Here is a 27,977-nt window from a genome sequence, read left to right on the forward strand (position 1 = left end):
AATGAAGAAGATAAAAAAAATAGAGGTAGAAGCATATACTATACTCATGGGTAGGAAGAATTACCATTGTTAAAATGTCCATACTCCCCAAAGCAATCTATAGATTCAATAAAATCCCTATCAAAATACCAATGACATTTTTCACAGAGCAAAGACAAATAATTCTAAAATTTGTGTGGAACCACAAGAGACCCTGAATAGACACAGCAGTCTTGACAAAAAAGAACAAAGTTGGAGGTGTCATGCCACCTGATATCAAACTATACTAGAAAGCAACAGTAGCCCTGGCTGGTGTGGCTCAGTGGACTGAGTGTGGGCTGTGAACCAAGGGGTCACCAGTTCGATTCCCAGTCAGGGCACATGCCTGGGTTGCAGGCCAGGTCCCTAGTGGGGGCCATGTGAGAAGCAACCACACATTGATGTTTCTCTCCCTCTCTTTCTCCCTCCCTTCCCCTCTCTCAAAAAAAAAAAGTTAAAAAAAAGAAAGCAACAGTAATGAAAATGACATGGTAGTAACATAAAAACAGAGACATCAGTGGAATAGAACAGAGCCCAGAAATAAACACATGCCTATATGGTCAATTAATCTATGACAAAAGAAGCAAAAACATACATTGGGGTAAAAACAGTCTATTCAATAAATGCTGTTGGGAAAATTGAACAAATACATGCAAAAAGAAATAAAACTAGACTACCTTTTTACACCGTATCAAAAAACCCCCCTCAAATTGGAATGAAGACTTTAATGTAAGATCCCAAACCACAGAACTCCTGGAAGAAAACATAGGCAATAAAATCTGACATTGCTCCTAGTAATATTTTTTTCTGATATATCTCCTTGGGCAAGGAAAACAAAAGTAAAAATAAACAAATGGGACTACATTAAAAAGTTTTTATACATTAAAGGAAACTTCCAACAAAACAAAAAGACAACCTACTGAATGCAAGAAGATATTCACCAATGATACATCTGATAAGGGGTTAATATCCAAAATTTATAAAGAACTCATGCAACTCAACACTACAACAAAACAGCACAATTAAGTTAAAGAATGGACAGAGTCCCTGAATAGACATTTCTCCAAAGAGGATGTACAGATGGCCAATAGACACATGAAAAGATGCTCAGTGTCACTAATCATCAGATAGATGCAAATTAAAACCACAATGAGATGTTGCCTCACACTAGTCAGAATGGCTATCATCAATAAATCAACAAACAACAAGCGTTGGTGAGGTTGTGAGAAAAACGAACTCTCTTGCATTGTTTGTGGGACTGCCAATTGGTGCAACCACTGTGGAAAACTATATGGAGGTTCCTCAACAAATTTAAATTGAACTACCTTATGACCCAGCAATTCCAAAGAAAACCAAAACACTAATTTGAAAAGATAATATGCACCATGCACCCATATGTTTACTGCAGCATTATTTTTTTTATATTTTATTGATTGTACTATTACAGTTGTCCTGACTTTTCCCCATCTGCCTCCCTCCACCCAGCATCCCCTACACTTTCAGGCAATCCCCAAATCATTGTTCATATCCATGGGTCATGCATGGAAGTTCTTTGGCTACTCCATTTCCTGTACTGTACTTTATATCCCATGGCTATTCTGCAGCTACCTATTTGTACTTCTTAATCCCCTCACCTCCTCATCCCTACCCTCAAGCTTTCCTCCCATCTGGCAACTGTCAAAATGCTCTCTGAGTCCATGATTCTGTCTGTTCTTGTTTGCTTAGTTTGTTCTTTTAGATTCAATCATTGATAGATATGTATTTTTTGCCACTTTCTTGTTCATAGTTTTGATCTTCTTTTTCTTAAATAAAAGTCCATTTAACATTTCATTTAATAATGGTTTGGTGATGATGAACTCCTTTAATTTTTTCTTCTCTGGGAAACTTTTATGTGCCCTTCAATTCTAAATAAAAGCATTGCAGGCAGGAGCAATCTTCGCTGTAGGTACCTGCTTTTGTAATGTTGAATATTTCTTGCTAATCCCTTCTAGTCCCCAAAGTTTCTTTTGAGAAATCAGTTGACAGTCATATGGGAATTCTCCTGTAGGTAATGACTGCTTTTCTCTCGCTACTTTTAAGATTCTCTCTTTGTCTTTAACCTTTGGCATTTTATGAGTGGGCCTCTTTGCATTCATCTTGTTTGGGGCTCTCTGTGTTTTCTGAAGTTGTATGTCTCCTTTCTTCACCAAATTAGGCAAATTGTCTTTCATTATTTTTTCAAATAGACGTCCAATTTCTTGCTTTTTCCCTTCTCCTTCTGGCACCCCTATTATGCAAATATTGGGCCTCTTGAAGTTGTCCCAGAGGCTCTTTACACTATCCTCATTTCATTTTGGATTCTTTTTTCTTCTTGTTGTTCCAGTTGGTTGTCTTTACTTCCTTATGTTCCACATCATTGTTTTGATCCTTGGCTTCATCCACTCTACTGTTGTTTCCCCTTAAATTGTTCTGTATTTCAATTAGTGTATCCTTTGTTTCTGAATGGATCTTTTTTATGCTGTTGAGGTCCTCACTAATTTCTTTGAGCATCCTTATAACCAGTGTTTTGAATTCTGCATCTGATAGATTGCTCATCTCCATTTCATTTAGCTCTTTTTCTGGAGTTTTTATCTGTTCTTTTATTTGGGCCATGTTTCTTTGCCTCCTCATTTTGTCAGTCTCCCAGAATACATTTGTTTCAATGTGTTAGGTAGAGCTGCTTTGGCTCTTTGTTTTGTTAGTGTGGCCTAAGGTAGTAGGTGTCCTGTAGGGTGGAGGGGCACAGCCTGCCCTATCACCCAAGATGGTTACTTGAGGTGCACCCTTTGTGTGGGCTGAGTACACCTTCCTCTGGTAGTTGAGTCTTGGTTGCTGTTGGCATATCAATAGGAGAGATTTACCCAGGCCAGTCAGCTGCAAGGATTGGTTGTGACCACTTACCATCAGCCTCTGCCCTCAGTGGAGGATCAGCTGTGCAGGGGGCAGGGTGGTGGTGCTCTGCCACCTTGAAGATTCCCAGGTGAAGCCAAGCTGTGAGTCAAGACTGGCTGCTGCTTCTGTTGGGCCTGGGGCTCACTGAGGCCAGCTCTTGCTTGTTTGAAAGGATTTAGGAAGTTTTGAAGCATGAGGTAAGACCAGCCATTCATATGGAAAAGCAGTTTGGGTGGCCCTGAAAGTTGGGCAGAATCTCTGGGGATCTTCAAGGCAGGTCAAACAGTGTTAGCCATGTTGATGGAGTCTCAGATGTGGCACCAGCCTGCCAGCTCTATGGGGGGAGGGCCCAGAAAAGGGACAATGGCTTCTGCTTGCCTTGATGCCAGACACTTCAGTTTTTCCCCATATACCACTGATGCCCCTCAAGCCACCACTCTAGTGCCAGAGTCCAGAGGTAGTGAGTCTGAGTAGGTGAGTTTACGTGTGCGTTCTCTAAGAGGAATTGCTTAGGGCTCCAGAAGTTTCTTCCACCGACTCAATCCCTGCTGGTTTTTGCGGCCAGAAGTTGTGAGGGTGTATGTTTCTGGCACTGGCACCCTGGGCTAGGGAGGCTGGTATGGGGCTGGGACTCCTCGCTCCTGAGATATCCCTCCCGAATTTTTATCTACCATGCATGTGTGAGGAACCAGCCTGTTCCATGTCTACACCTCTCCTACCAATCTGGATAGATGAGGTTTCTTTAATTCTGTAGTTGTCAGACTTCCATTCAACTTGATTTCTGATGTTTCTGAGTGATGATTGTTCTATATTTTAGTTGTAATTTTGATGTGGTTGTACGAGGAGGTGAGCCTTGTCTACTGTAGCATTATTTACAATTGCCAAGATATGGAAGCAAGCCAAGTCTTATCAATAGATGATGGAATAAAGGAGATGTGATACATATATTCAATGGAATAATACTCAGTCATAATAAGAATGACATCTTACCATTTGTGACAACATGGATAGACCTAGAGGGAATTATACTAAGTAAAATAAGTCAGATAGGGAAAAACAAATACCATATGATTTTGCTTATATGTGAAATCTAAAGAACAAAATAAACAAACAAAATAGAAACAGACTCACAGATACTGATAACAAACTGAGTGTTGCCAGATGAGAGGGGGATTGGAGGACTGGGTGAAATAAGTGAAGGAAGGTCCTGGCTGGGTAGCTTAGATGGTTAGAGTGTCGTCCTGATACACCAAGGCTGAGGTTTTCATTCCCAATCAGGGCACATACAGGAATTGACCAATGGGTGCATAAATAAGTGAAACAACAAATTGGTGTCTCTCTCTCTCTCTCAAATCAATAAATAAAACTTTTTTAAAAAAGCTGAAGGAATTCAGATGTACAACTTGGTAGTTACGTAATAGTCACAGGAATGGAAAATACAGCACAGGGAATACAGTCACTAATATTGTAATAACTATGAATGATGCCAGGGTAACAGCAGATCATTGTTAACGGTGGGAAACTATAACCTACTCCACTATTCTTTTTACATTGTTTCTATAAGTGCAGACTCTGGCTAATATGTAGCTTGCAGATGAACAGCATGTTTATATAAGAATACTAGGAACTAACTTCACAAGATACAGACTTTGACCTTCAGGCATCCCAATTTCAGGAGATTTGCTGACCTTTAACTGTGGAGTCAGGATGATATGAAGCCCAGATGACTGGAGCCAGAATGACTAAACCAGGATGACACACACCGGACCATCACTTGCCTTATTAGAATGGACTGTGCTAGTCTGCATGTAGACAACTTTTCAACCCCCTTCCCTGTTCTTTTTGTTCTGTTCCCCTCTCCCGCTTTATAAAACCCCCTGCCTCCACTGAGATGTAGAGATGGGATTTGAATATGAGCCCCCCATCTTTCCAGGAGATTGGCTTTGTGACATGAATCCCCCATCTCCCAGTGGCCGGCATCTGAATAAACCACTTTCCTTTACACCAGTACCCGCCTCTAGAATATTGGCTTTTGTATCAGCAGGCAGCCAGACTGCTTCGGATTACACCAGACAGATACTAGAATTACAGGGTTATCACTTTGTAAACTATATAATTGTTTGACCACTATGCTGCACACCTAAAACTAGTATAAAATAATATTGAGTGTTAACTCCAATGGAAAAAAAGGTGCTTATAAGTTGAATTGTGTCCCACAAAAAGATATGTTGAAAGTCCAATTCCTAGCAACTAGGAAAGTGACCTTATTTCAAATAGATTCTTTCAGATATAAACAAGTGAAGATTAAGTCATATGGAATGAGTGGGCCCTAATCAGTATGACTGGTATCCTACAAGAAGAGGGAAGTTTGGACACAGACATAGAGGGAGAGCGCCATGTGACAACAGAGGTAGAGATTGGGGTGATGCAGCTGTAAGCCCAGAGTGGATGGCCAACTCCAGGGGCTAGAAGAGGGAAGGAAAAATTTCTCTCCTAAGGATTTCATAGAGAACATGGCCCTGCCAACACCTTGATTTTGACCTCCAGAACTGTGAGATGATAAAATTTTGTTGCCTTAATTTTCCAAGTAAGAGATATTTTTTATGGCAGCCTTAGGAAACAAATTTAGCACCCTTTCTTCCCATGGCGGATGCCACCCCACTTCCAACTCAGTGCAGGAAATCTGCATTCACTCCCACCCCCAGCTGGGTGTCTGATGCAGGGCACACCCTGCAACCACCCTCCCTCTACTCTAGGTCTATTGCACTCATTTCATTTGTTCAGCACTCACCATGCGCCAACCATCGTGATCACCAAGACATGGTCAAAATGCAAAAACAACAAGGCGCACTTCCTGCTCTCTATGTTGGCATTTAAAAATAGGAGATAGATGATAATAAACAAACCGTATATTGGTGTTGTAAAACAATGGTTTGCATAATGTGAAGGTTTGTTAGGTAGCAGTCAGGAATGAGCAGCCAGAGGGGAAATAAAGCAGGGCCCTACCCAGTACAGTATCATAAAGAACTTAAAACAGGAGGCTAGAAACAAAAGGGAGAGACGTGTCTCACCCATTGATTCAGCAGCCCTGAGCCTCATCTGATAAGATTGCCAGGTGTTCCAACATCACAAGCAAAATTATGATGGCACGGGAGGAGGGGAGCCCTTGAAATTCTGTGTGTATTGTGTCCATTAGCTGGGGAAGAAAGCCTTTGTAACTGTCCCAAGGTCTGAAAGGGAGAGGAGGAGAGGGAACTTAGAAACTGATTAAAGCCTATAATTTCTGAGCCCCCATAGTCTGGGCACTCAGATTAGCTGGGTGCCCACTTGCAGCTCTGAGCTCAAGTGTATAGAACAAATTTACTAACAACTTTATTTCCTCTATATGTTGGGCATTCAGATTAGCTGGGTGCCTGCCTGTAGTTTCGTGCTCAAGTGTATTTCATAAATAAACTTGCTATCTCATTTTCCACTATATGTGTTGTCTCTCTCCTGAATTCTTCTCTTGTAAACAAGACTAGGACCCAGGAGGGGGAATTCTGCTAACAGGTTTCACATAACGTGATCACATGATGTGATTCTTGTGATGTGGTCTTGGTTAGGAAAAGATTTTGTGGAAGAGGTGGGCAGAAAAATGGTGAAAATAGCTAACACTGAGTACCCTGCCAGACACTGTGCAAAGCTCATGGTGTAGGTGACTAAGGCTTAGAGAAGTCAAATAAGTCTGACAAAGTTGACAGCTATTAAGTGCTAAACACTGAAGTTGAGTTGTGACTTGACGGTGGGAGTCCCCAGGATGGACGGTGGGCTGAACTCCAGTGACAGGGGGGAGAGCAAGCTAAGGGTGGATGGGAAACTGGGCTGGGCTCTGGCTGTGGGATGCTCTGGCTGTGGGATGCTCTGCTGAGGAGCTTACACCTTCTAACAGTGAGGATCTGGTGACAGTGAGTAGGAAGAATGACACGATGAAAACTGTTTTAAGAAGAGCATCTTGAGAACATGAGAAGGTGTTAGATAGAAGACGAGAGGCAAGACCTCTGACCTCTGAAGAGTGGTCCTGGAGGAAGTCCATGGGAGGCGGGAAGGATGGAGGCATGGAGTAAGGGGAGAAGCTAAAAATAGTTCAGAAGAAAAACAGAAGAGGCTAGGAAGTCTGAGTGGGGTCTTAAAGGGTGGGGGGAGAAGAAGAAGGTGCAGGTGATTCTAGCACCTCCAGCCTGTGACTGGGCAATGATAACCTCTGGTGGCAGCAGGCAGTTCAGGATGCACAGCTCATTGAACACACAGAGGAGATTGGATGAGTTTTCAGAGCCAGAGGGATGAGCTGGAGGGGAGGACCCGCAGGGGTGGAACTCGGAAGGAACAACCGGTAGAAGGACTGGAGAGGAGCCCTCCTCGGAGATGTTGTGGCCGGAGTCCCAAAGCACATTAGGGTCTGCATAGGTGGCAGGTGAATAGGGATGGCACAGGGCTCAAGTCTGACCCCAGCAGGGTTCTCACTGTCTGGTCTGGAGCTTCTAAAACAGCTGCAATGATCTGCTCTAATCTCCTCTGGCCTGCTGGGTTGTCTCCTCTACCAGTTGTGAGGGCTCCTCCCTACCCTAGCCCTCTGCTGTGCTGGCCTTTCTCTTCATTCTACAAAAAGGCTTCCAAATGTTCCCTTCCAGCTGCATTGTGGGTGAATGGGTGCCCACCCAGCAGAGAAATTAAGGGTAGAGAGCAGTGGGAAGCCGGTGGATGACAGTTTTCTTCAACCTAAACACAAAGACATTTGTGCAGCTGTCCCATGAGCTTGCGTGCATCTTACTCACTTCCCAAAATAACTGTGTGTATATGGTTATTTTTGGTGAAAACTCAAGCAGTGTCTTATGATTTGTGCACTTGTCTGTGTTGTATTTCAATGAAAAGTTAAAAAAAAAAACAACCTAACTCTGAAGTAGGGAGCCCCATGTTACCAGGGGGAAACTGTAGATTGAAAAGGTTGAATGACTTGGCTAAGGTCATGGTCAATAGCTGAGATTCAAAGCCAGGTCTGTGGGACTCAGAGATAGGTGCCCTTCCCTCTCTGACCACTCCCTGACCCTTTTCCCTGCCATGTCCCTGAGGTGCTAAGATGGACATGGACAACGTTAGGTCTTCAGACCCAGGTTTTATGACAAGCCTCCCCTTGAAATATGTGCCTCTCAACTCTGTCCTATTTCTGTTTCCAATAAATGTCCATTGTCACAGCACCAGGGCAGCCCTGTGGCACGTCTCTTAGTCAGGACCTAGGACCTAGAAGTGGGAACTGGAAGGAACCGCCCCCTGATCCTGGGGCCTGGGCTCGAGCTCATCCTGTTTTGAGTCTCAATTCCTGCAGGGGCTCCAGTGTTGGTCAAAGTCTGAACCTGACCCCTCAGCCAAGCTCAGCACAAAGGCCAAGCTGGCAATCGAGTTTGGGGGATTTAGTTCCAATGTGAGATTTAGTTGGAACCCATACGATAGCAGCTGCTGGGAAATAGTTGATTGAAGGCCATTCTGAGTGTCTCACCTGGTATCTCAGTCTAGCAGGCTATACCTGTGGCCTGGACACTGTGACCTGGGATCTGCACAGACTGGTGGGCCAGACACATGGCCCAGACACATCCCAGGTACATGGACCAGACACATCCTTGCACAGACATGGACCTGGCACCTGAACTCTCGACTCTTCTTCATATGAGGCTCCAGCCTCTTAGACCAAGTCCCACCCAAAAAAGGTGCTTGATGAAGGAAGTCTGGAAAGCCAAATGACAGAAGAAAAATGGGGATCAGAGGACCCATGCCTCAGAGAGGCTAGGATCACAGCATGACAGCAGAGGTTACCTGGGGAGGCTCAAGAAAGGGTGTGAGTCGTGGCAGGAACTTCTGACACCGAGGGCTTCCTCCCAGGCTGGGCTGACTTCCTGGAGAGGATGGCACACTCAGAGGGTGGATGATGGTGGGGGAGGGCTGCTGGTGGCCGGTCACAGTGGACAGGAAGGATGCCAGGCTGGCATGATGAGCAGGGGAGTGGCACTCATCTTGCCCAAGGGACCCTGGAAGAACACACTAGTCATTGTCCAGGGCTGACATTTCTGTCTTTCTGCCATGTAAGTCTTTCCACAACCCTCTGAAGTAACAACATATTCTACTTGCCAGTCCGTCCCCAATACTCACATGTGGATTCCAAGTCTCTCTCCCAGAGATAGAAACCTGATGTTAATTTTCCTGTACCTTTCTAGTTTGTTTTGTGGTCTATCCCCTAACCCAGATGTTTCCACATAGAGGATAATGTCCCCTTCCAATTCTTCCTCTCTCCAAGAGCAGACCTGGAGTATTTTCTGAGAACCTTGCCCTACTGTCTTCAAAGGTACTGGGAACACTTTGTCCTTTTGATTATATCTCTGGCCCTTGGGCTAACCCCATTTCTTAACTGAGCCTCTTGGCTGCTCCTAATCCTCTCCAGCTTCAGGCCTATTCACTCTCCTCACCATGATTTCATTGGTCTTGGATTTCAGACAGGGGCCTTTCCCCACTTCCCTGCTTCCAAGTCCCACACAAAGTTCCCATTCCTTACCTACTACCCAGCCCAAGCCCACCATCCTAGAAAGGGGCACCCACTGCTCATAGGGAAGAAAAAGAGTAGGGGTCTTCTTGGTGAAAGGCCCAGAGTGATCTAATCCTCACACCCTAGCTCTTGGTGGCCAGTTTGGGTCTTTGGCCCTTCGGGGAAGGACCCAGAGAAAAACACGCAAGATGTGAACATGAAGTTTGGGCTGAGACACAGAGATGCAGTAAGTAGGTCTTCCATTCCATAAGTGACCAGACCACATGCCATATTTTTTTTAAAGATTATTTATTTATTTATTTTTAGAGAGGGAGGGGAGGGAGAAAGAGAGAGAGAGAGAGAGAGAGAGGGAGAGAAACATCAATGTGCGGTTGCTGGGGGCCATGGCCTGCAACCCAGGCATGTGCCCTGACTGGGAATCGAACCTGTGACACTTTGGATCGCAGCCCATGTTCAGTCCACTGAGCTACACCAGCCAGGGCTTCACATGCCACATTTTTAAAAGAAATGATTGAGAAGTGACTCTTGAGCCCCTCACCCATGGCAAGAATCAGTTTGGAGACAGAGAGGAGGGTTGGGGAGGACTTTGAGATTGCTTAAAGCCCTGCCATCAGAGGGCAAGGATTACTTTAACAAGGTCTGTGATGAAAGGCTTCAAGACACAAAGAGTTTGGTATGTTCCAGTGTTTGGTGGAGGTGTCCATCGGAGAAATCCAGTCACCAGAGAGTGGCTGACTGGGACTTTGGCCAGGACAGAAGGGAAAACGAGTGGTCGTATGAAGGCTGGCCTGCAGTCTAAAGGTATCAGGACTGAGGATGCTTGAAGCTGGGCTGTTTTTTTCTCTCCCTTTTCCCACCCCCCAAACCAGAAGAGTAAAGAACTGAAGATAACCCTATGTTGAGTGCATGGGCAGAAAACCAGGGACGGACAATAAGACAGAGAAAGTACAGAAGATGCCAGAGGGGCATTAAAGGGAAATCTTGAAAGAATCCTTCCCTGATTGGTGTGGCTTAGTGGGTTGGGCATCATCCTGCAAACCTAAAGGTTTCTGGTTCGATTCTGAAGAGGGAACAGGCCTGGGTTGTGGGCCAGGTCCCTAGTTGGAGCTTGTGAAAGGCAATGCTCTCTTTCTTTTTTCCTTGCCCTCTCTCTAAAATGAATAAGATCTTAAAAAAAAAAAAAAAAAAAACCCAACAACTTCAAAGAATCCATGGGAGTACCAAGAAGAAAAAGACTTTGAAGATCTGGAGGTCCGGAGAACACATTATTATCTTATGACAATGCCGTCAAGAACTCGTGGGCCCCCCTTCCCTCTCCTGCTCCACTCTTCAGCCTCATAAGGATCAGTAACAGCAGCTGGCAAGGGAGGGGGTGGAAAGAGGTCAGTCCCACCCCTTTCTACTCTGCCTTCCTCAACGGCCACTTCTGGGCAAGCAGGCAGCCCACTTGCAATCAGCCCTTGCTGGAGAGGGGATAATTCCTACCCCTCGCTGAAGATCCAAGTGTCAGTTATGAACTAGTTACCTCTATGTACTAAGTTAAAATGAATATAGAACTTATCACTTGAGAATGACCCAGGTAAGTCATGGGACTGCCAAGATTCTTATCCAGGGACAAGAGAAAATTCTTCCACTGAATAAATTTTAGGAAAGTGGGAGAAGTTACATTCCAATTCCATTCAAACAAATTAATCTTGTTTAAATACAGGCACAAAGCCACTCAACAAATAGGACTGACAAAAGTTTCTATGACTACATAAGGACCGTTAGGCTGTTTAATCTCACCGTCTCATTTGACTGATGCCATACCTATAATGATGACGGTGATAGCAAACTCTCATTGACTCATTTTGCCAATCTCTGTTCTAAGCTGCTAAATCTGAATTCTTTAATCTTCACAGTAGTCCTATGCTTATTAAGCAAATGAGTAAATGCTGGGCTTGCAGTAGGGCTTACTGCTGGTAAAACGAATCCTTGCTTCATCTGATCTCCCAGCCCCAAGGAAACTTCAAGAATGAGGAGGGGGTACAGAAGCAAGCTATGCACTTAACTATCTTTTCTATCACTGGGATCATTCCATTCTCTATACTATCAGGTACCCTGGACCAAGCTCAGTGCTCAGCTTTTCTCACAGTATTCCACTGTCCACACTATCTTTTCCACTTACCTAAACCCTGCTTATCCTTCAAAGCCTACTCCTCCGGCAGCCACCGTCCCCCTCTCAGTCCGAATGCCTCTTAGCTAAGCAGATAACCTCAGTTACAGAGGGAGAAGGGGCTCAGCAAAGGGAAGAGACTTATGCAAGTTCACTCAGCAGAATTAATTCTCACTGGAAGAAGAGTTTAGGATCCTGATACCCAATCTAAGGCAGCAGCTCTGTAGCACATTAGGATGGGCGTTGATTATGCCTGGGCATGCTAACCCCCAGAGCCAGAATGTCAGCCCTGAAAGCATCTGACTCCACAGAGCAGTGGTGGGAGAGAACTAGCTTTTATTGGAGGACTAGACATGGCAGTAGGTGGGGGGCGGGGGAGGGTCTCATCGCACTGGGATCAGGAGCTCAGGGGCGGGGGTGGGGCAGGAGCAGGGCCAGGGCTATATGAAGGTGAGGTGAGTAGAAGCAGGGACACCACAGCTTTCCTTGTGTTCCTCAAACAGTTCCTGCAGAGCCTTCATGTAGAGCTTGTGGTAGTGGTCAACTTCCTCCTCCGTGGGGTAGAGGCACTGAGGCACCGGGATGGGGCGGCCCACTGCAGGGAGAAGGGAGACGGGTGAGGTGAGGCCTCTGCTGCCCACGCCGCTGATGGCAGCTTTCTTCCCTGGAAATGAGGACTCACCCACAGTGGTGATGGGTACAGGGAAGGGCAGCAAGCCGCAGGAGTTAGCAGAGAAGAAACTGCGGCCATGGAAGATGCAAGGAGAAAAGCCTATGAGCTTCTTGAAGGTGGTCTGGCACAGGTGCTGCCAGGAGTCTTGGGCAAAAACCTTAACTCTGAAGGCATCATTCTCCCCAAAGGAGTACACAGGCACCAGGGAGGCCCTGGGAAGGAGAGGCAACAGAGAAGAGCGGTGGTCAGGTCAGCAGCTCCTGGAGCCCCAGAGAATAGCGTACCCCTCCCCACACCTCATGATTCCACTTCCCAAGGCCTTTAAAGCAAATGACAACAGCTACAGAGAAAGATATGGAAGAGGGGACTCCCATTTCCTGAGAAATGATTGTATGCTGAACCTTCCTGTACACATTTCTTCATCTGGTTATTACAACTACACCACTGCAAGGCAGGGGTTAACTCTGTTTCACAGGTAAAGATACATGGCTAAGGTCTTGCTTTTCAAATAGTACTAGAGAAGGATTTGAACCTCTGATCTGATCTGAAGAGTCTGCTATTTGCACCATGACCTTGACTCTCTTGGAGCGAGAGGAAGCCTGGAAAGTGGACATAGTGCTTGGTGCAGAGTAAACACTCAAGCGCTGACACACACGCCTTCTGGTTTAGGGCACAGTGTAAACTCTGGGAACACACAACCCAACCTACAGGTAGCTGGGTATGTAGGGATGGGGAGTGTGCACCCCCAGACACACTGTGAAGTTCTGACCATTAAAAGCCGACTTGACCCAGGCTGGCGTGGCTCAGTGGTTGAGTACCAGCCTGGGAGAGTCAATCTTTCACACGCTGACGTTTCTCTCCCCACCCTTCCTCTCTCTCTAAAAAACAAACTAAAACCTTTAAAAAGATAAAAAATAATAAACAAAATCTTAAAAAAAAAAGAGCAGCCCTGGGCCGGGCACCAGCACCCCACTCACCCATGCCTCAGTGCCAGGCGCACAAAGCCTTTGCGACTCCGGAGAACAATGCGATGCTCCCCTGGCATCGAATACAGGGCCTCCTGGGCACCCCCGACTAGGATGATCACGGCCTGCCCGAGCTGGGGCCGCGACAGAATACAGTCCAGGCCCTGGCGGTTAACAGAACATGCCCCTGCAGGTATGAGGAGGTAGGGAGCAGTTACCACCCCCTGCTTGGCTCCCCAGCCCCTCACCCCATCCTTTAGAATCTGAAGGGTGAACCCTACATCCCATTCCTTCCAAACTCCCCTCTCCACCGTGCCCATGTCTCTGTGCTCTGTGGTATCTGTTCTAGCAAGGACACTTGCTCCAAAGCTGTTCACTGATGCTGTCTGTGAACCTGGCTCGTGTTCAGGCCAGATCCCTGAGCTGAGTGGGTGGAGGCTACCCTAGCCCGGAGGGCACCCCCTCCCACCCAGCTGGAAGCTCACCAAACAACATGAGGTAGTCACGAAAGACTGGGAAGTAGAAGAGTAAGTTCAGCACGGCTAATGAGGGGTGAATCCCAGGGAACTGCCGGGAGAAACCGGTGCCCTCCGTGGCGAAATTACAGGAGCTTCCGATGCACATGATCCCGTGTGGGTGAGAGACGAACACATAATTCCGGTCAGGGGGCAGCTCTACTGTTTTTACCAGCTTTGGGGTGTTGGGCAAAATGAGGGGAAGAAAGCATAGAAGTCAGGACACCCATTGAAAAGTGTTTCCCCCTACCCCAACAGACTTCAGAGTTCAAGGTCCCAGGATGGGGTCAAGGGCAGAGGGGGCCCACTCTTGAACACCATTCCACCCCCTGCCCCATTGCCTTAGCTTTGGCAGCTGGGGCCCAGGCTCCCGGCACAGGGAGTGGTGAATAGGTGGGAGGGGGGAGGGAGGGGGAGGAGGCAGAGTGTCTCTCTGGAGGGTAACCTTTTACCTTGATAGGATGATAATCCCTTAGATGTTTCCAAACGGTCCAGTTCCTTGTCCACTCACACCGCCTTCCACCTTGGGGCAGAGAGACAGGGGTGGAAAAAGCTGTGGAGGCACCGAGCTGCCATTTCTCAATGCACGGATCCCCTCTCCAGAACTCACCTTGGTTGGGTGTGTGCCTGTCTAGGAAGAGCCATGCAAAGTAGAGAACAGAAAATGGCCAGAGGGATGTGAAGAGGAGGCAGAATAAAACAAGGGCTAAGAAAGGACCTGGGTGAAAGATGAGAAAGAAAAACCAGTTAGCTTTGGAAACAGGCATTTCATCCAGGTTCCTTTCCTCCACCCTCACATATCTTATCCTCCTGCTAACTCTCATCCCCAGTGGACCTTCTCCCCTTCTCTTTGCCCTCGGGCATCCAGGTGAGTGGAACTCCAGCCTTTCTCCTCCCAGTCCCTTCTCCCCCTGCAGACCCCGGACACCCATGCCTCTCCCACTCTTCGCACCCAGGAAGAGAAAACTGAGCACGTATTGGTAGATGCTCGCTGCTTCCAGCCACTGCTTCTGCTGGGTCTTCATGGTGCAGGAGGGCCGCAGGAAAGTGGAGACTCCTATTCCAGTAGCTGCCCTCTGCCAGCAGGTCTCCAGCACCCAGAGGACAAATGAGGAAGGTTCCCGCAGGTGTCTGGGGAGGCTTTCTTGTCCAGGGGCGGAGCTCTTGGGACCTCCCGGGACGCGTGTGTGGGGGGGGGGGGCGGGGGGGGGGAGTTGTGGATGAGGAGATCCTTGGACCCGGATGTCTCGAAGCTGTTCTGAGACTGGTCTTTGAGCTTCCAGAGTCTTTGAGCCTGGGCTGGCTGCAGGGCGGGGAGGAGGGAGGGGCTGTGCGAGGGCAGTGAGGCAACCACCGTGCGGAAAGGACTGGGAAGACCGGGAGAGCTCTAGGACTGCGCCTCCGCCGCAGTCTGAGCTTCAGTGCAGCCGAACAGGCCCTCGACACTTGCCCGGGATCTGTTTGAAGGTCTCCCGGAGTGTCAAGGCCAACTGGAGCTTCGGCCAGGAGGGGAGGGAGGGGGTAGGAGATGGGGGTGGGCTGCGGGCGCGCGCGCATGCCTCCCGCGCTGTGCACAAACACACAAACACTGACAGTCTGTTCCCGCCTTTAATTCCAATACCCCCTTCCCCAGTCACCGAGGCGTCCAGTAAGAAAGAAGTGGGAGGCGGCAGCGCGCCTAGGTGAGGACGAGGTGCCGGTCGGCCGGGATCCCATAGCGCCCTTTGTGCTCTTCGAACAGCCCCGTGAGCCTCTCCACGTACAGCGCGTGCAGTGCGTCCACCTGCGCCCGGCTGGGCCGCGGGGTCCGGGGCACCGGGATCGGGGCCCCTACTGTGAGCGGATCGGGGAGACAGCGGTCGCCGGGAGTGCCTCTCCCCCTTCCCTCCCGCCCGCAGCGGCCGTCGGGAACAGAGGTCGCGGCCCGGCAGTTGTCAAAGGCCTGTGTGGCCGACAGCCAGGCGGGGCAGCCAGGATCACAGGCCCCAACCAGTGACCTTCGCCGCCCGGGGCGGGAAGCGTGCAAGGGCTGAGCACCCGAGGAGTGGGCGGGCCCTGGCTCACCTACGGTGCAGACCGGCGTGCGGAAGGGCAGGAGGAGGCCCAGGCGGCCGTGGAACAGTGGCAGCGCCAGGCTCAGCACGCGCTGCAGCGCTTCCTGAGCCCTCCGCACCCAGGAGCCCGGCGGGTTCGGAAACTGCTGGAAGAGCTCGTTCTCCCCGAAAGAGAAGACAGGCACCAGAGAGGCCCTGGGCGAGCAGAGGCACACCTGACTCTGGGCCCAGGGGCACGCTGTTCTCCTCCTTCACAGGGCAGTCCAGAGTGTGCGCCTCGGGCCGCCCGGCTCCCTCACCCGTGTTCCAGCGCCAACTTGACAAATCCCTTCTGATTCCGGATCCGGAGACTCAGCGCTCCGGGCTTTGCCTCCAGCGCCTCCAGGGGCCCTCCTACGGCCAGGACCGCCACCTGGCCGCCCCCAGGCCGGGACAACAGATAAGCGGCGCTGGCCTTGGCGGAGGACACCAAACCTGGGGAAAAGCAAAGCCCGGAGAGTGGGGGTGGGGGGCGGCTGGTGCCTGGGTCTTCCAGAGGAGAGGAGAGGGAGGAGGGGCAGGTAGCGCTAGGACCAGGAGTCCCCGCCCCCTCGCCCCGCGACGGGAGGAATGCAGGTAAGAGGTGACAGCAGGAATTAGGGCTCCAGAGCCCGGGCTCCCCACTCCTCACCACTACACATGATGTAGTCCCGGAAGAGAGGTAGGTGAAACCAACAGGGCAGCATGAGCAGGTGCGGGCAGAGGCCGGGGAAGGTGCGTGAGAAGCCCGTGGCCTCTGTGCAGAAGTTGCTGAAGGCTCCGATGACCAGGACGCCGTGAGGATGGAAGCCGAAGAGATAGTTGTGGGAGGGATCCAACTCTGCGGTTTTAACCAGCTGGGGGGCAGAGGGTGCACACCCAACCAACCCCGACGACAAGATTGGATTTTGGGGAATGGCGTTGGGAAGCGTCTATTCTGTATCCGCGACCCCAACGCGACACCCGGTCCTTGCGGACCCTCACCGAGATGGGGAAGTAGTCCCGGAAATGTCTCCAGACGGCCCAGTTGCGGACCCAGGCAGATCGGCGACCTCCTGCCTGTGGGGTGCCCCTGTCTCCATAGAGCCAGACCAGGTAGAGGACCCCTAGGGTCCAGGCCGGGCCTAGTAGTGCAAGGAGCAGCACGGCCAGGCACACCTGAGCTGCAGAATGGGGAAGGCGGTTTCAGGACCCAGGCGTTTAAGTCCCAGGTTTCCTCTTTGACCCCTCTCCTGTCCCACCTAATTCCTTCACATTTCTTCAAGGACCCTGCTCCACCTCCCTCCCTTGTTGTAACAGGGAAGCAGAGCTCCAGGTGGGTGTGAGGAGGTTCCGCGTAGCGCTTGAGGGCCTCACCCAGCGCCAAGAAGGAGAAGACCCACTGCAGGACAGCAAACACTTGGAGACACCTGCGGAAGCGGCTGCAAGAGGCTGGCATTTTGTAGAAGAGAGCTGCCCAGGGGCCACCATGGGCTCTTAAACACGCTCCTTTTGGCCCAACCCATCGGCCTTGACCCCTAGCCCTGGTTCCACCCCACTTCCATCCCCTGTGCTGCCTGGCACACTGTGCTCTGCTGAGCCCCAGAGAGGAAAGGTTAACCACCACCAGAGGTCTTGGAAAGGGCAGGCTAGGGGTGGTGGAGGGGGTTTGATGGAGGTGTTTGGACTTTGTGGCTGTCAGGACCTCCCCCTCTGTGAGGAGCCAGCTAGTGGAGGCCTGGGACAGTGACTGGGAGGGGGAGGGCGTGTTTCCAGAGTGCTGTGTACCGTGAATGGCAGGGCTCCCAACTCGAGTGACAGCCTCTTGAAAACCCCTTAGTCAGCCTAGGACTAGGTGCGGAGCCCCTCCAGAAGGAAGGACTTTGTGGGTAAATCTTAGGACCAGCGGGCCTACCCTCCGAGTGGGCCGGAGCCAGTCCTCACTGTCGCCATGGCCCTGCGCAGCAATGACCAGAGGCCTGTGGGAGCTGGCACCTTCTGCAGGTCAGGGAATGTCACCTTTTTTTTTCTTTTTGAAAATTCCAGGTGCGCTTAATGTCAACATGACTACTTTATCTGAGTCTGGTTGTGATGCTTGTTGCCTCTTCAAACTGCACTTTTTCCTTTTAGTATGTCCTATATATTTTTTTACCTTTTTGGTTAAAGATTTTATTTATCTATTTTTAGGGAGAGGGAGAGAAACATCAATGTGCAGACGATACATCCACCAGTTGCCTCTTGCATGCTCCCAGCTGGGGAGCTGGCCCACAACCCAGGCATGTGCCCTGACTGGGAATCAAACGGGCGACATTGTGGTTTGGGGGCCAGTGCTCAATCTACTGAGCCACACCAGCTAGGGCCAGTCCTGTATTGAAAACCATTTTTTTGGTTGTTGAAAACCAGACAGAATGTACTAGGTAAAATAGGCCTTTAGTGACATGGCGGGAAGGCGTGAGGAAGGGGAAGCATTCTACAGGCCTATGACTAAGGTCTTGATCGTTGAGTGAGCCTGTGGCCTGGGCTGTGTGCTCCCCGCAGGCTTCTCGGGGTAGGTAGAGGGGGCCGAGTTGGACATTGTCCTTTCTCTAGGTTTGTCAAGCTCTGATAAAACTCCACCGTGTTAGGCTCCCGTAACATAGCATCTCCTGAGCTCAGGCCTTGTTAAGGACAGGATGCGCTGGCAGAGGGAATGCCACTGTTTTAGGAAAATCTGATGCACACACCATCAAGGGTCTCTGTCTCCGCTCTCCTAGCGTAAAATACTTTCCCTCCATCATGGTGATTTCCTGAGGAAGGTCTCCCCTAAACTGTAAGCAACGAGACTTGAGTAATGTGCTTATTATTGCAGCCCTTGTGATGGGTGCCTGGTGCTGGGAGATGCTCTGTAAGTAAATGCACTCCCTGGAGGAGACAGGATGAGCCAGCCCCCAATGCCCAGGACCAACTGCTCGGGCTGGCACACACTTTCTGTCCCACTCTTGTGCAGCCTTCCTCATCCAGGACCTTACCAGGAGGTATTTTCCTCTGCCCCTGCCCAGCGCACGTCCATCTACAGGGCATGAGACGAAGGCGGTGGGGGGTGGGGGGCAGGGTGAGATGAACTTCAAAGTCTGGCCAGAGAAGTGCTCAGCCCACTTGGTAAGGTGACCCACCCACTCAGGTGACATCCCCCACCCCCAGGAAGGAAGGCTTCTTAGGGAAGGTTTCCTGTGGGTCTAAGCAGGAGGTAGGAAATGTCCTGGGACAGGTGAACAGGCCTTCTTGGTTTTTAAAAGGCTTCTTCTGCAAGGGAACAGTTGGGAGATAAATTCAGTAAGGTAGGCTGGTTGGTACAAGGCTGGGCAGACCAAGCTCAAGGGGCAGGCACAGCCAGCTGTCCTCAGGGTTCCTGGGTGGAGGGGTCTTGGCAAGAGCTTGACAGCCCCCTAGAGGCTGGAGGCAGGACTTGCTCTCAGGAGGTCTCATCTTTTGGGGGCGGTGGGGTGTGATTCCAACATTTTATTTGGGACATTGAAATTTGAACGTCATATCATTTCCACCTGTCACAAAACATGATTCTTTTGTTTCTTTTCAACCATTTAATATTGTAAACACTTTCCGTCCTGGCTGGTGTAGCTCAGTGGATTGAGTGCCAGCCTGTGAATCAAGGGGTCGCAGGTTCAATTCCCAGTCAGGGCACATGTCTGGGTTGCAGGCTGGGTCCCCAGTGGGGAGTGCGTGAGAAGCAGCGACACATTGATGTTTCTCTCCTCCTCTTTCTCCCTCTCTTCCCTTCTCCCAAGATAAATAATCTTAAAAAAACAGAAAGTAAAAGTGTGAACACTTTTGACTCTGGCCAGTGTGGCTCAATTGGTTGGGCATTGTTCAGCAAAGCAAAAGGTCATGCGTTCAATTCCAGCTCAGGGTGAATGCCTGGATTGCAGGTGGGTCTCAGGTCATCCCAGTTTGGGGCGCCTGTGAGAGGCAGCTGATCAGTGTTTCTCTCTCACGTTGATGTTTCTCTCCCTCTTCCTCCCTTCCCCTCTAAGAATAAATAAAATCTCTGAAAAATAATAAATAAAAGTATAAACACCTTTGCTACTTCACAGGTTGTGAGACGGTCTCTCTTCTAAGGCTACTTCATATTCCTCTTCCAGGAAGTTTTCCTTGGGATGAGCCACAGGGCTTTGGACACCCCAGCGGCAGTTAAGGCCCTGGCCTGCCTTCCCTCGTGGGACACATGCCTCCAAGGAGCCTCCCTTCTCTGACCACCGTCCCTGAAGCCGGGCTCAGGGATATGCTGCTCCACCCTTAGGTAAAGGAGAAGTGCCATCAAGAGATGAGAGACTCAGGGAGAAGTGTGTGGGGGCTGGGTGGGGGTGACTTTCAGCTGAACCTGACAGTGAAGTCTTTTTGGTTTGTCCCCTCCAAGGTAATTCCCCAGCTCGGTCAGTAAAGGGCAGTGAGGAATGGGATCCAGGGAAGCTTCCAGGGTCCCGTACATTCTGCTTCTGCTTTTTCCTCTTCTCGGTTCTTTTTCTTTGGAGTAAGTCCAATCTCTCTCTACTCTGGATGGCAGGAGGGGTACAAGGTCAACAGGCAGGTGAAAGACAATAAGTGGACTCAAGAATTACAAATCCTCCTTTATTGGGAGTGAGGCTAAGAAACAATAAGTTATCACATGGGGAACCTCCCCAGAAACTCTTTCTCCACGAACCCTCGGGGGCTGAGGGGAGGCTCAAGGGGGCTCCGGGAGCTTCCTGAGACAGCTGTGTGTTGTGGGAGACAGTGAGGTGAGACATTCAGTCCCAGACACACCGGACGCACACTCAGTGAGCGAGGAGCCAGACAGACGCCCTCCGAGGAGTAGGGCACAAGAAGGCACGGTGGTAGGAGAGGTTTGGCAGAGTGGTTGAGCGTCAGGGGTCGACAAAGGACACCATGATGTAGCGAGTGCCCCTCGTGGTGGGCAGCCCCTCATGGTAGTGGGTGAGACGGCCAGGGTGCAGGAGCCCCCAGCCCTTCCGTGGGGCCGAGACCACACAGTCATAGCGCAGGAAGCGGCAGCCACCTCCCTGGAAGGGGACGGAAGGGGACAATGAGAAGGCATGGGGTTGGGGGCAGACAGATGCAAGGACATACGAGGCAGATAAAAAAGATAAGGGAGGGGGAGGCAGGGGGTTTGGGGAGACACAGGAGCAAGGAGGAGGCAGCCAGCCTAGAAGTGATCCAGGACAGGGTACCAGCAAAGAAACTGGGGAATGCGCAGGGGGCGGGCTGCGGGCAGGGTTGTAAGAGGCAGACACGGGGTCCCAGGGGAGGAGAGAGAGTGTGCGTGTAGGGACCCTGGTGGTACCCTGAAACAGGAAGACATGAGGGGCTCACCTCATAATCCAGGCCCTTGTGGTTAAGGGCAACGTTGAGAGTAAAGGTGGATGAGTCATGATGTGGCCGTAGAGAGGGCTGTTCATCTGGCCGGTAGCGGACCACAAAGTTCATCACTGCCCGGGTCTGGGGGCGGGGACACAAGAAAAGAGGATGGAGGGATGACCCTCAGGTTGAGGGGCCCTTCTAAGGAGGTGACAGCCCCGGTCCAGGGTGTGGCAGTGGCTGCAGGGGCTGGGCAGGCTCCCTCCAGGGCGGCTCTCCTGTGGTATTTCTTTCCACGGGGCCCCAAATGCTACAGGGGCCGGAAGGGTGCTGCACGGAAACTCCCAGTTTGGACTGGGGTGTGGGAAGTTTGAAGGGGCGAGGGTGGCAGGAACAGCAGCCCACCTTGGTGTGGTAGCCTGGGAATAGCTTCTCGGTCATGGGCCCCACGTATGTCCTCAGCAGCTGCAGCCACTGGTCCTCATAGCCCACCTGCTTCATGTGGATGTCCACAGTGGGCACGTTCTCGTAGCCACCAGCCAGTCTGGAGTCCTGTGCACAGTGGGCACTGAGCCCCTGACAGCAGTGCCAGGCCCGCCCCATGCCCCGCTCCTCTTGCTCCCAGGCCTGAAAGCCTGTGTTCCCTCATCTGGAACAGCCTCAACCACTTCTTAGCTTGACTCGTTCTTACAGTCTCTTCAAGTCTCAGCTAAGATGTCACCTCTTCTGCGAAGCTGCTTGGTCCCCCACGTCATGTTTGGGCCAAGGGCCCTTCCTCTGGCTCCCATAGTACCTGGGCTGCTGCTGCTAACGACAGCCGCAGCTGAGAGGGCGAGTGTGGCCTGCACAGCTCGCCAGCGTGTCTGTACAATCTGGGTCCGTGGCTGGCACCCAGCGCTTGCCCAGCAAGGATTTCTTGAACGAATAAATGAATGCAGTTGTGACCCTTACGGGCCCTCTCCCCGATAGGGACTCCTCTCTGTCCCCACTCTCCTGGTACTACTTTCCCTCCATCAGACGGACCCAGCACCTCGCTCTCCCTAGAAGGCCCCCCTGCCCCCCTTGCCCCCCAGCCCCTGTCACCTCATGCCGGCCTCCTGACCATTGGCCGTAGTGCTCCATCTCCTCCACCAGCTCATCGCACATTTGGTCCGACAGCAGAGGGAACCAGTACACATCTGGGCATGGCTGAGAATAGCCAGGGAAGAACAACAGGGCTGGGAGACACTCAGGGAGGGGACGGGCAGCCAATGAAGGACAGAAAAAGCAGGGAGCAGAAAAGGAAGCCGGGAGGTGAGAGAGGCTAGGGGAACGGGGTCGGAGCGTAAGGATGGGCCGTGGCAAGGGCTCGGCCAGGAGAGGCCGCCGGACATGGAGGGAGTGGCACCGAGAACACAGCACAAACGGCAGGAGAGTCCTGGGCCGCAGATTCTGGGACTGTGCTTTTCAGACTTCTTTACAAAAATGGCATTTTGCCTGTCATACCAATGTACCCAGTAGACAAGAGGGGCTCACTGACTAATGCTGAGGTTGGGGGGCTGAAAACCTATCTGATCAGCCTCTGCCTTCATCTTGCCTGAGCAGAAAACCCTAAGACACCTAGGGGAAGTCAGTTTGGAAACCACTAATCCAGGCAGTGGACCCAAGGGGGTGACAGCCATCGGGATGGTCAGGAGTCCTGCGTGGGGCTTACCTGTTCCACGAGTCCCTCCCCTTCAAGGGCCCGGCTGTAGTTCTCATGAATGTACTGCTCCTTCCAGTCCTGGGGCGGAGGCAGGGGAGCACACCTCGATGTGTGTCTTTTTGCTTCATCTGGTCCCACCCGGGAAGCCCCAGCACCTGGACAGCCCCTCCCTGGGCAGCAGCAGGTCCTGTAAGGGTGTGCATGCCCACATGCACCCTCCTACAGTGAAGGGCACTCACATTTTTTGAGCAAGGGGCCCACTACTCACTAGGGGGTTGTCAAAGATCTGCCAGAGGTCAGGATGCAGGTGGTCTGTGTCATAACGGGAAGTGGCCAGGAGTCGGCCAAACTCGTGCTGATTGCTGAGGTGGAGGAAGATGCCCTGGAGTGGAGAGAGGATGTGAGCAGGAGACACGAGGTCTCAGCACCTCCCGGCACCCCAGCACTGGGTCCAACCGCCCTGCTCACCTTCTCCCGCAGGCTCTTACAGAAGGCCATGTCCGGGTCAGTGTCGCTGCCCGAAAACACCTCCCTCTGGGGCAGCTCTGTCCTCAGAGTCTCCCCTTGGATCACATATGCCTGGGAGATGTAGGGCACATTCCACACGCCCCTGGAGGTGCCCACATTAAGGTCAGCAAGGTGGGTGGCCCCCACAATTCTGCCCAGTTTAGCCTTGGATCCCTCCCCTCAGGGCACCCCACTCTCTCAGCCAGGAGGCCCTGTCACTTCCTCCGTCAGGCACTGTGGTTGCAACCCTCTCATGCCCTGCTCCACAGTCACTTCCTACCCCAGAGCCACACCAGACCCCTGAGACTGTTCAGGCCCAGGTCGGAGGAGGAGAGGGGCTGCAGCCCGGGCAGGACTCACACTCGCTTCCGCTGCACTAACTCCACATAGTCCTCAGAGCGGGCGTAGTACTCATCGGGGCTCAGGGCTCCCCAGAAGTTGGACCACAGCTTCCCGTGGCGGGACAGCATGGGTGCTATGACCTTCCTGTGAACAGCGGGAGGTGAGGACTGGGCAGCGGAGAGTCCCATGCCCAGGGAACGAGCGGGGGGCTTCTGGGGGACTACTTGGGGGCCCTCTGGCTGAGCCAGGAAAGTAACCTGTTCTCTTCAATGAGGATGCGCAGGACCTGCTGGTTGGTAATGACGGCATCAGCATCCAGGCTGAAGTAGAATTCACAGTCGGGGTCCTGCCGACAGCTGTCCCTGGTGGGGACAGACAACAGACAAAAGAACTGAAATTGAAGCAGGTGGAAGAAGGAGGGGACTGCAGAGTGGGAGAAACTGCCCCTCTCTGGAACCCCCAGCTTGTCTAGTCTGTGAAAGAGGGGCAAGGGAGGGACAGAATGCTGGGCAGGCAGCACTGTGGAGGCCATGGAAAAGCTGGATGGTGGGTGGAGAGGGAAGGGGGACACAGTGGGTGGCAGCCTCACCCCCTCCCACCCCTTGCCCCCCTACAGTCCTCCCTGCCCAGGTTTCACTCACATGGCCATGTCCCTGGCCTCGCCTGGAGTCAGGGCCTCTTCTGGTCCCACCAGCTTCACTGCTGAGAAGTGGTTCTGGAGCTGAGGCCAGGAGTCTGCAATGTGGGGCTCGTGGTACACCTCCTGGAGATGGGAGGAAATGGGAGATGGTGCTGAGAGGGCAGAAAAGATGACTCCGAGGGGTGCAATGGAGAGGAAGGGAGGGAAGTGAACAGGGTGTTGGAAGCAATCTGGGGGGGGGGGGGCAGGAGTCCCTCAGGGCAGGTCCCTCGGGAGGGCCTAATGGAGAGGCTGCCAGGGTGTCTTACGTTGTTATGCAGGAAAAGGGTGATCCTGTCAGGGGGATAGTCCAGGAGCATCAGCCGTTGCAGGAAGCGGGGCAGGAATGGGGTAGGTTGTTCTACAAACACAGCCAGAAGCACCCGGGGGGGAGGCTGGAAAATACACAACAGAGCTCACAGGAAAGCCCAGAACCCCACCTGGTCTGTCTTCTACCACCCACCTGGCCAGGTTTGGGGCTTCCGGAGCTTTGCCCCCCACTGCTATCCAGCACGCTCTCCCTGCATCCCCTGCTTCAATGTGCTCTCCTGCCCCACCACTCCTTACCTGCCCCCCCGGGAGTGTCCTCCGGTCCTGGTCACAGAACCCACAGCCTCCCCCAGGAGTCCAGCCATTGGGGACATAGTTTCCCAGGTAATTCAGCTGTAGCTGTTGGGAGAGGCAGAAAGAGAGGCTGAGATAGAGGAGTCCAGGACCAGACATGAGGCAGATTGGGTAGACAGACAGGAACAAGGAAGTGGGGAAGCAGCGGACACTTGGAACCTCTCCTAGTACCTCCGTGGCTGGGACTGGGGAGGACCGACTGCCTGGAAGGGTTGGAGGTACCTCGGGGCTAGGGTGAGGTCTGGGGCAGGGACAGAGGTTGTGAGGCCAAGCCTGGGACAAGGTGAAGGGCTGAGGGTGTGAGTCTCTGAGGCACCTTGGTGGGACCGTTTCCATGCACCACCACAGGAAGCGTATCATAGGCCACGTTCCGTATACGCACACGATTCCGATCAAACTTTAAAACCACCTCATCTGGGGAAGAAAGGTCAGGATTTAGACTCCCTTTCTCTTGAAGCTGCTGAGCAGCACGTGCTTCTAAATATGAAGGAATCCAGCTTCTCTAATAACCTCCTGGGGAGCTCCTCCACTTACTACTGGCGTGACCTGGGCAAGGCACCAGCCCCTCAGAGAGGCAGTCTCCTCGTCTGTAAGAGGTAGATAACCAGAGACCCCAGCCCCCCTTTGTAGGATTGCTGTGTTAATGAGATTACAGAGGTAAAGGCCCTGGCCCAGGGCCTTGACACACAGTATTTTCATAGATATTGTATGATGGCCACTGCTTTTACTACTGTTAGCACTGTGCAACTTTACCTATCAGCCATTCAGATGTTTAATAAGTTAACATGAAGGTGAGCTGAAGACCACCCCAGTTCCACCAGGAGCTCTTCCCTAATTCAGGACCCCACAGTCTCTCTTATCTCCCCTTCTGATTGCCTTTCTGCTCACCTAACGCCCCATTGAGGTTCTGAAAGATCCGTGATTTATGATCCAGATTAAGGCTGAGTTTCTCCTGGATGGGATGAGATGGGGCAGTTAATTCAAGAAGGGGTGAGACAACATCTCTCACTCTTTTCTCTTTACGTCTTCCCCAAACCCCTTTACCCCTTCTCTCCCATTCAGCCTGAGGTCTGCCATGCCCACAGGGCTGAAAGTGGTCGCCCCTCCTCTGTCCGTCCCTACCCTCAGTCCTGGGTCCAGGTAGAGTCGAGTGTAGAACAGCTGATCATCATCGTCGTCCTTGTACTTCCACTGGCGGACAATTTGGTGGATGGTAGGAGCGAAGCCAATGAATCCTGTGGGGGGAGGGGAGGTGCTGACTCAAAGACTCCCTTTGTCCCATGAACCTGTCCTCACTCCCTCTCTGGCTCCTGGGCACCTGGAACACTCCAGACCCCACACTCTCAGCCCCTCTGCTTCAGGCACTCTGCCACTCACCACCAGAGTTGAGGAAGCGCTTCCCTGTGCCCACCTCAGGGTACTGCTCTGCCAGCCCCCACTCAGGCCAGCAGAAGCTCTCGGCAGAGAACAGCAGGCGGCTGCCACTCTGAACGAACTTCTTCAGCAGCTCTGAGGGGCTGCCAGCCAAAATCACATCATAGCTGGCAAGGAAGGGCAGGATGAACAGACAGCCGCTAGGACCCTCAGTATCCTCACCTCCTTCCTCTTGTTTGCCCCACCCATTTCTCCCCATCTCCAGCCTCTTTACCTGTCCACAAACATGATGACCATATCCTTCTGGTCTGCATATTTCTCCATTTCCTTCTTTAGCCACCTGACCTTCTGTCCTCCACCAACAGTTCGGGCTACATCACCCCCTCGCCACTCCTCTCCCAGGCCCAGGGTCTGTGGGGGAGATCCACCACGCCGGGGAAGGATTCAGCTGGCCAGGCTCACCATGGGGCCCCAGGCATCCAGCCCTCAGCCCACTCCTCCAGCGGGAAGCCATCCATCCCCACCTCCTAGCGCCCACAAGGGCATTCCTCTCACCCGCACTGTGTAGTTGAAGAACTCCGCTGATTGCAGGAAACGCCGGTACCCCTCGGTCTCGGCTGTGGCCACGGTGATCACCAGCAACTTCTCTGTCACCAGTCGAGAATTGGCAGTCGGGACCCACTCACCCAGCTCACTGCCCCACGTGCTCCACTCACCTCAGGCCCCCTTCCCCTCCCTCAAACTCTGCTAAAGTCCCTTGCTTCTTTTTTTCCATTCCCTCTTAAAATCTTCCCCCTGAGAAACTTCGACCCCAGTGAGAGCTATGGGAGTGACACCCAGGAATTCGGGGTCACTTAAAAGCGGGGATGAAAACAGTTCAGGGTCGGGAGCGAGTCGTTCGGTCCCAAGGAGCACGCTGGGCAGGGGAGAGACAGCCCCGCGCCCCAGCCCGCAGACACGTCAGCCCGGAGCTCACCGGGCACTCCCTGGGAGTTTCACCTGGGTTGACTGGGTGGCCACCCCGGGGACGGTCCGAGGCCGAGGCCGCGGCCGCGGCCGCGGCCTCAGGAGGTGGTGGTAGCAGCAGCAGCAGCAACAACAGCAGGAGCCGGAGTCCCAGGCCCCAGGAGGCCATCGCGGGGAGCTGGCTGAGACCGCACACAGGCCGGCAACGGGCTCCGGCTGTGTGCCTGGATCCCAACTACGGAGCGAGGTGGCTCTAGAAAGGCGATCGGGGCTGCAGTGCGACCCAGGAGGGGCCGGGCCGGGGCTCCGCCCTGGAAAAAAGGCGTATCCGGAGGCTACAGAAAACTCTAGATGCAGGCGCCCCAGACAAGGCGAGGATTGTCCCCGGACGCCGGCTCGCGGACTGCGCGGTGCGGGCGGAGGGGCCGCTGGGCCGTGAGGCGAAAGAGGGGCGGGGGCTTGGGCGGGTGAGCACTAGCCGAGGATTTTGGTAGAGACAGCCCAGCCCACCGCTCAGCAGACACTTGAGGAAACTGAAACCCCCAGAGGGGAAGTGACCGCTTGCGGGTCCGACCAGACGCGGAGGCGGGTCTTTGC

The 27,977-nt window shown here is 52.2% G+C and overlaps 2 protein-coding genes across 6 annotated transcripts; both read right to left on the bottom strand.

The window, feature by feature from the left end:
* Positions 1-11,888: 11,888 nt before the first annotated feature.
* On the bottom strand, positions 11,889-17,412 carry MOGAT3 (monoacylglycerol O-acyltransferase 3). 5 transcript variants are annotated; one of them, XM_036020770.1, is made up of 8 exons: positions 17,233-17,412; positions 16,863-17,039; positions 16,529-16,674; positions 16,158-16,332; positions 15,411-15,637; positions 14,415-14,522; positions 14,257-14,327; positions 13,611-13,979 (listed from the first exon to the last, which is right to left on the bottom strand). In XM_036020770.1, the coding sequence occupies exons 1-8, from the start codon at positions 17,379-17,381 to the stop codon at positions 13,728-13,730; spliced, it is 1,305 nt and encodes a 434-aa protein (XP_035876663.1). In that variant the 5' UTR covers positions 17,382-17,412; the 3' UTR covers positions 13,611-13,727. The 5 variants fall into 5 exon arrangements, with proteins under 5 accessions (XP_028387041.1, XP_035876663.1, XP_035876664.1 ...); XM_036020771.1 differs by having other exon boundaries at positions 16,529-16,733; positions 16,861-17,039; positions 17,233-17,392; XM_028531240.2 differs by lacking the exons at positions 15,411-15,637; positions 16,158-16,332; positions 16,529-16,674; positions 16,863-17,039; positions 17,233-17,412 and adding exons at positions 11,889-12,246; positions 12,334-12,536; positions 13,302-13,476; positions 14,757-15,155 and having other exon boundaries at positions 13,775-13,979.
* Positions 17,413-20,457: 3,045 nt separating this feature from the next.
* Positions 20,458-27,951, bottom strand: PLOD3 (procollagen-lysine,2-oxoglutarate 5-dioxygenase 3). The gene is made up of 19 exons (XM_028517272.2): positions 27,414-27,951; positions 26,970-27,061; positions 26,689-26,825; positions 26,418-26,581; positions 26,163-26,275; positions 25,929-25,992; positions 25,357-25,454; positions 24,984-25,085; positions 24,686-24,811; positions 24,379-24,500; positions 23,995-24,099; positions 23,756-23,881; positions 23,357-23,498; positions 23,157-23,270; positions 22,898-22,966; positions 22,288-22,392; positions 21,610-21,756; positions 21,220-21,345; positions 20,458-20,909 (listed from the first exon to the last, which is right to left on the bottom strand). The coding sequence occupies exons 1-19, from the start codon at positions 27,547-27,549 to the stop codon at positions 20,754-20,756; spliced, it is 2,244 nt and encodes a 747-aa protein (XP_028373073.1). The 5' UTR covers positions 27,550-27,951; the 3' UTR covers positions 20,458-20,753.
* Between the last annotated feature and the right edge of the window lie 26 nt (positions 27,952-27,977).

The sequence above is a fragment of the Phyllostomus discolor genome, chromosome 3, assembly GCF_004126475.2.
Source record: "Phyllostomus discolor isolate MPI-MPIP mPhyDis1 chromosome 3, mPhyDis1.pri.v3, whole genome shotgun sequence".
Classification (NCBI taxonomy): Eukaryota; Metazoa; Chordata; class Mammalia; order Chiroptera; family Phyllostomidae; genus Phyllostomus; species Phyllostomus discolor.

Excerpts from the sequence above, each read along its gene's own strand:
- MOGAT3 (XM_036020770.1), bottom strand. The coding sequence starts at position 17,381 with ATGGGTTGGGCCAAAAGGAGCGTGTTTAAGAGCCCATGGTGGCCCCTG. Across the intron at positions 17,040-17,232 it reads CTTCTCCTTCTTGGCGCTGG|CTCAGGTGTGCCTGGCCGTG; the intron begins GTGAGGCCCTCA and ends CCCATTCTGCAG. Across the intron at positions 16,333-16,528 it reads GGACTACATCATGTGTAGTG|GTTTGGTGTCCTCCGCCAAG; the intron begins GTGAGGAGTGGG and ends GCTTTTCCCCAG.
- PLOD3 (XM_028517272.2), bottom strand. The coding sequence starts at position 27,549 with ATGGCCTCCTGGGGCCTGGGACTCCGGCTCCTGCTGTTGTTGCTGCTG. Across the intron at positions 25,086-25,356 it reads ATGGAAACGGTCCCACCAAG|CTACAGCTGAATTACCTGGG; the intron begins GTGCCTCAGAGA and ends CTCTCCCAACAG. Across the intron at positions 23,499-23,755 it reads TTAGTGCAGCGGAAGCGAGT|GGGCGTGTGGAATGTGCCCT; the intron begins GTGAGTCCTGCC and ends GGGCACCTCCAG.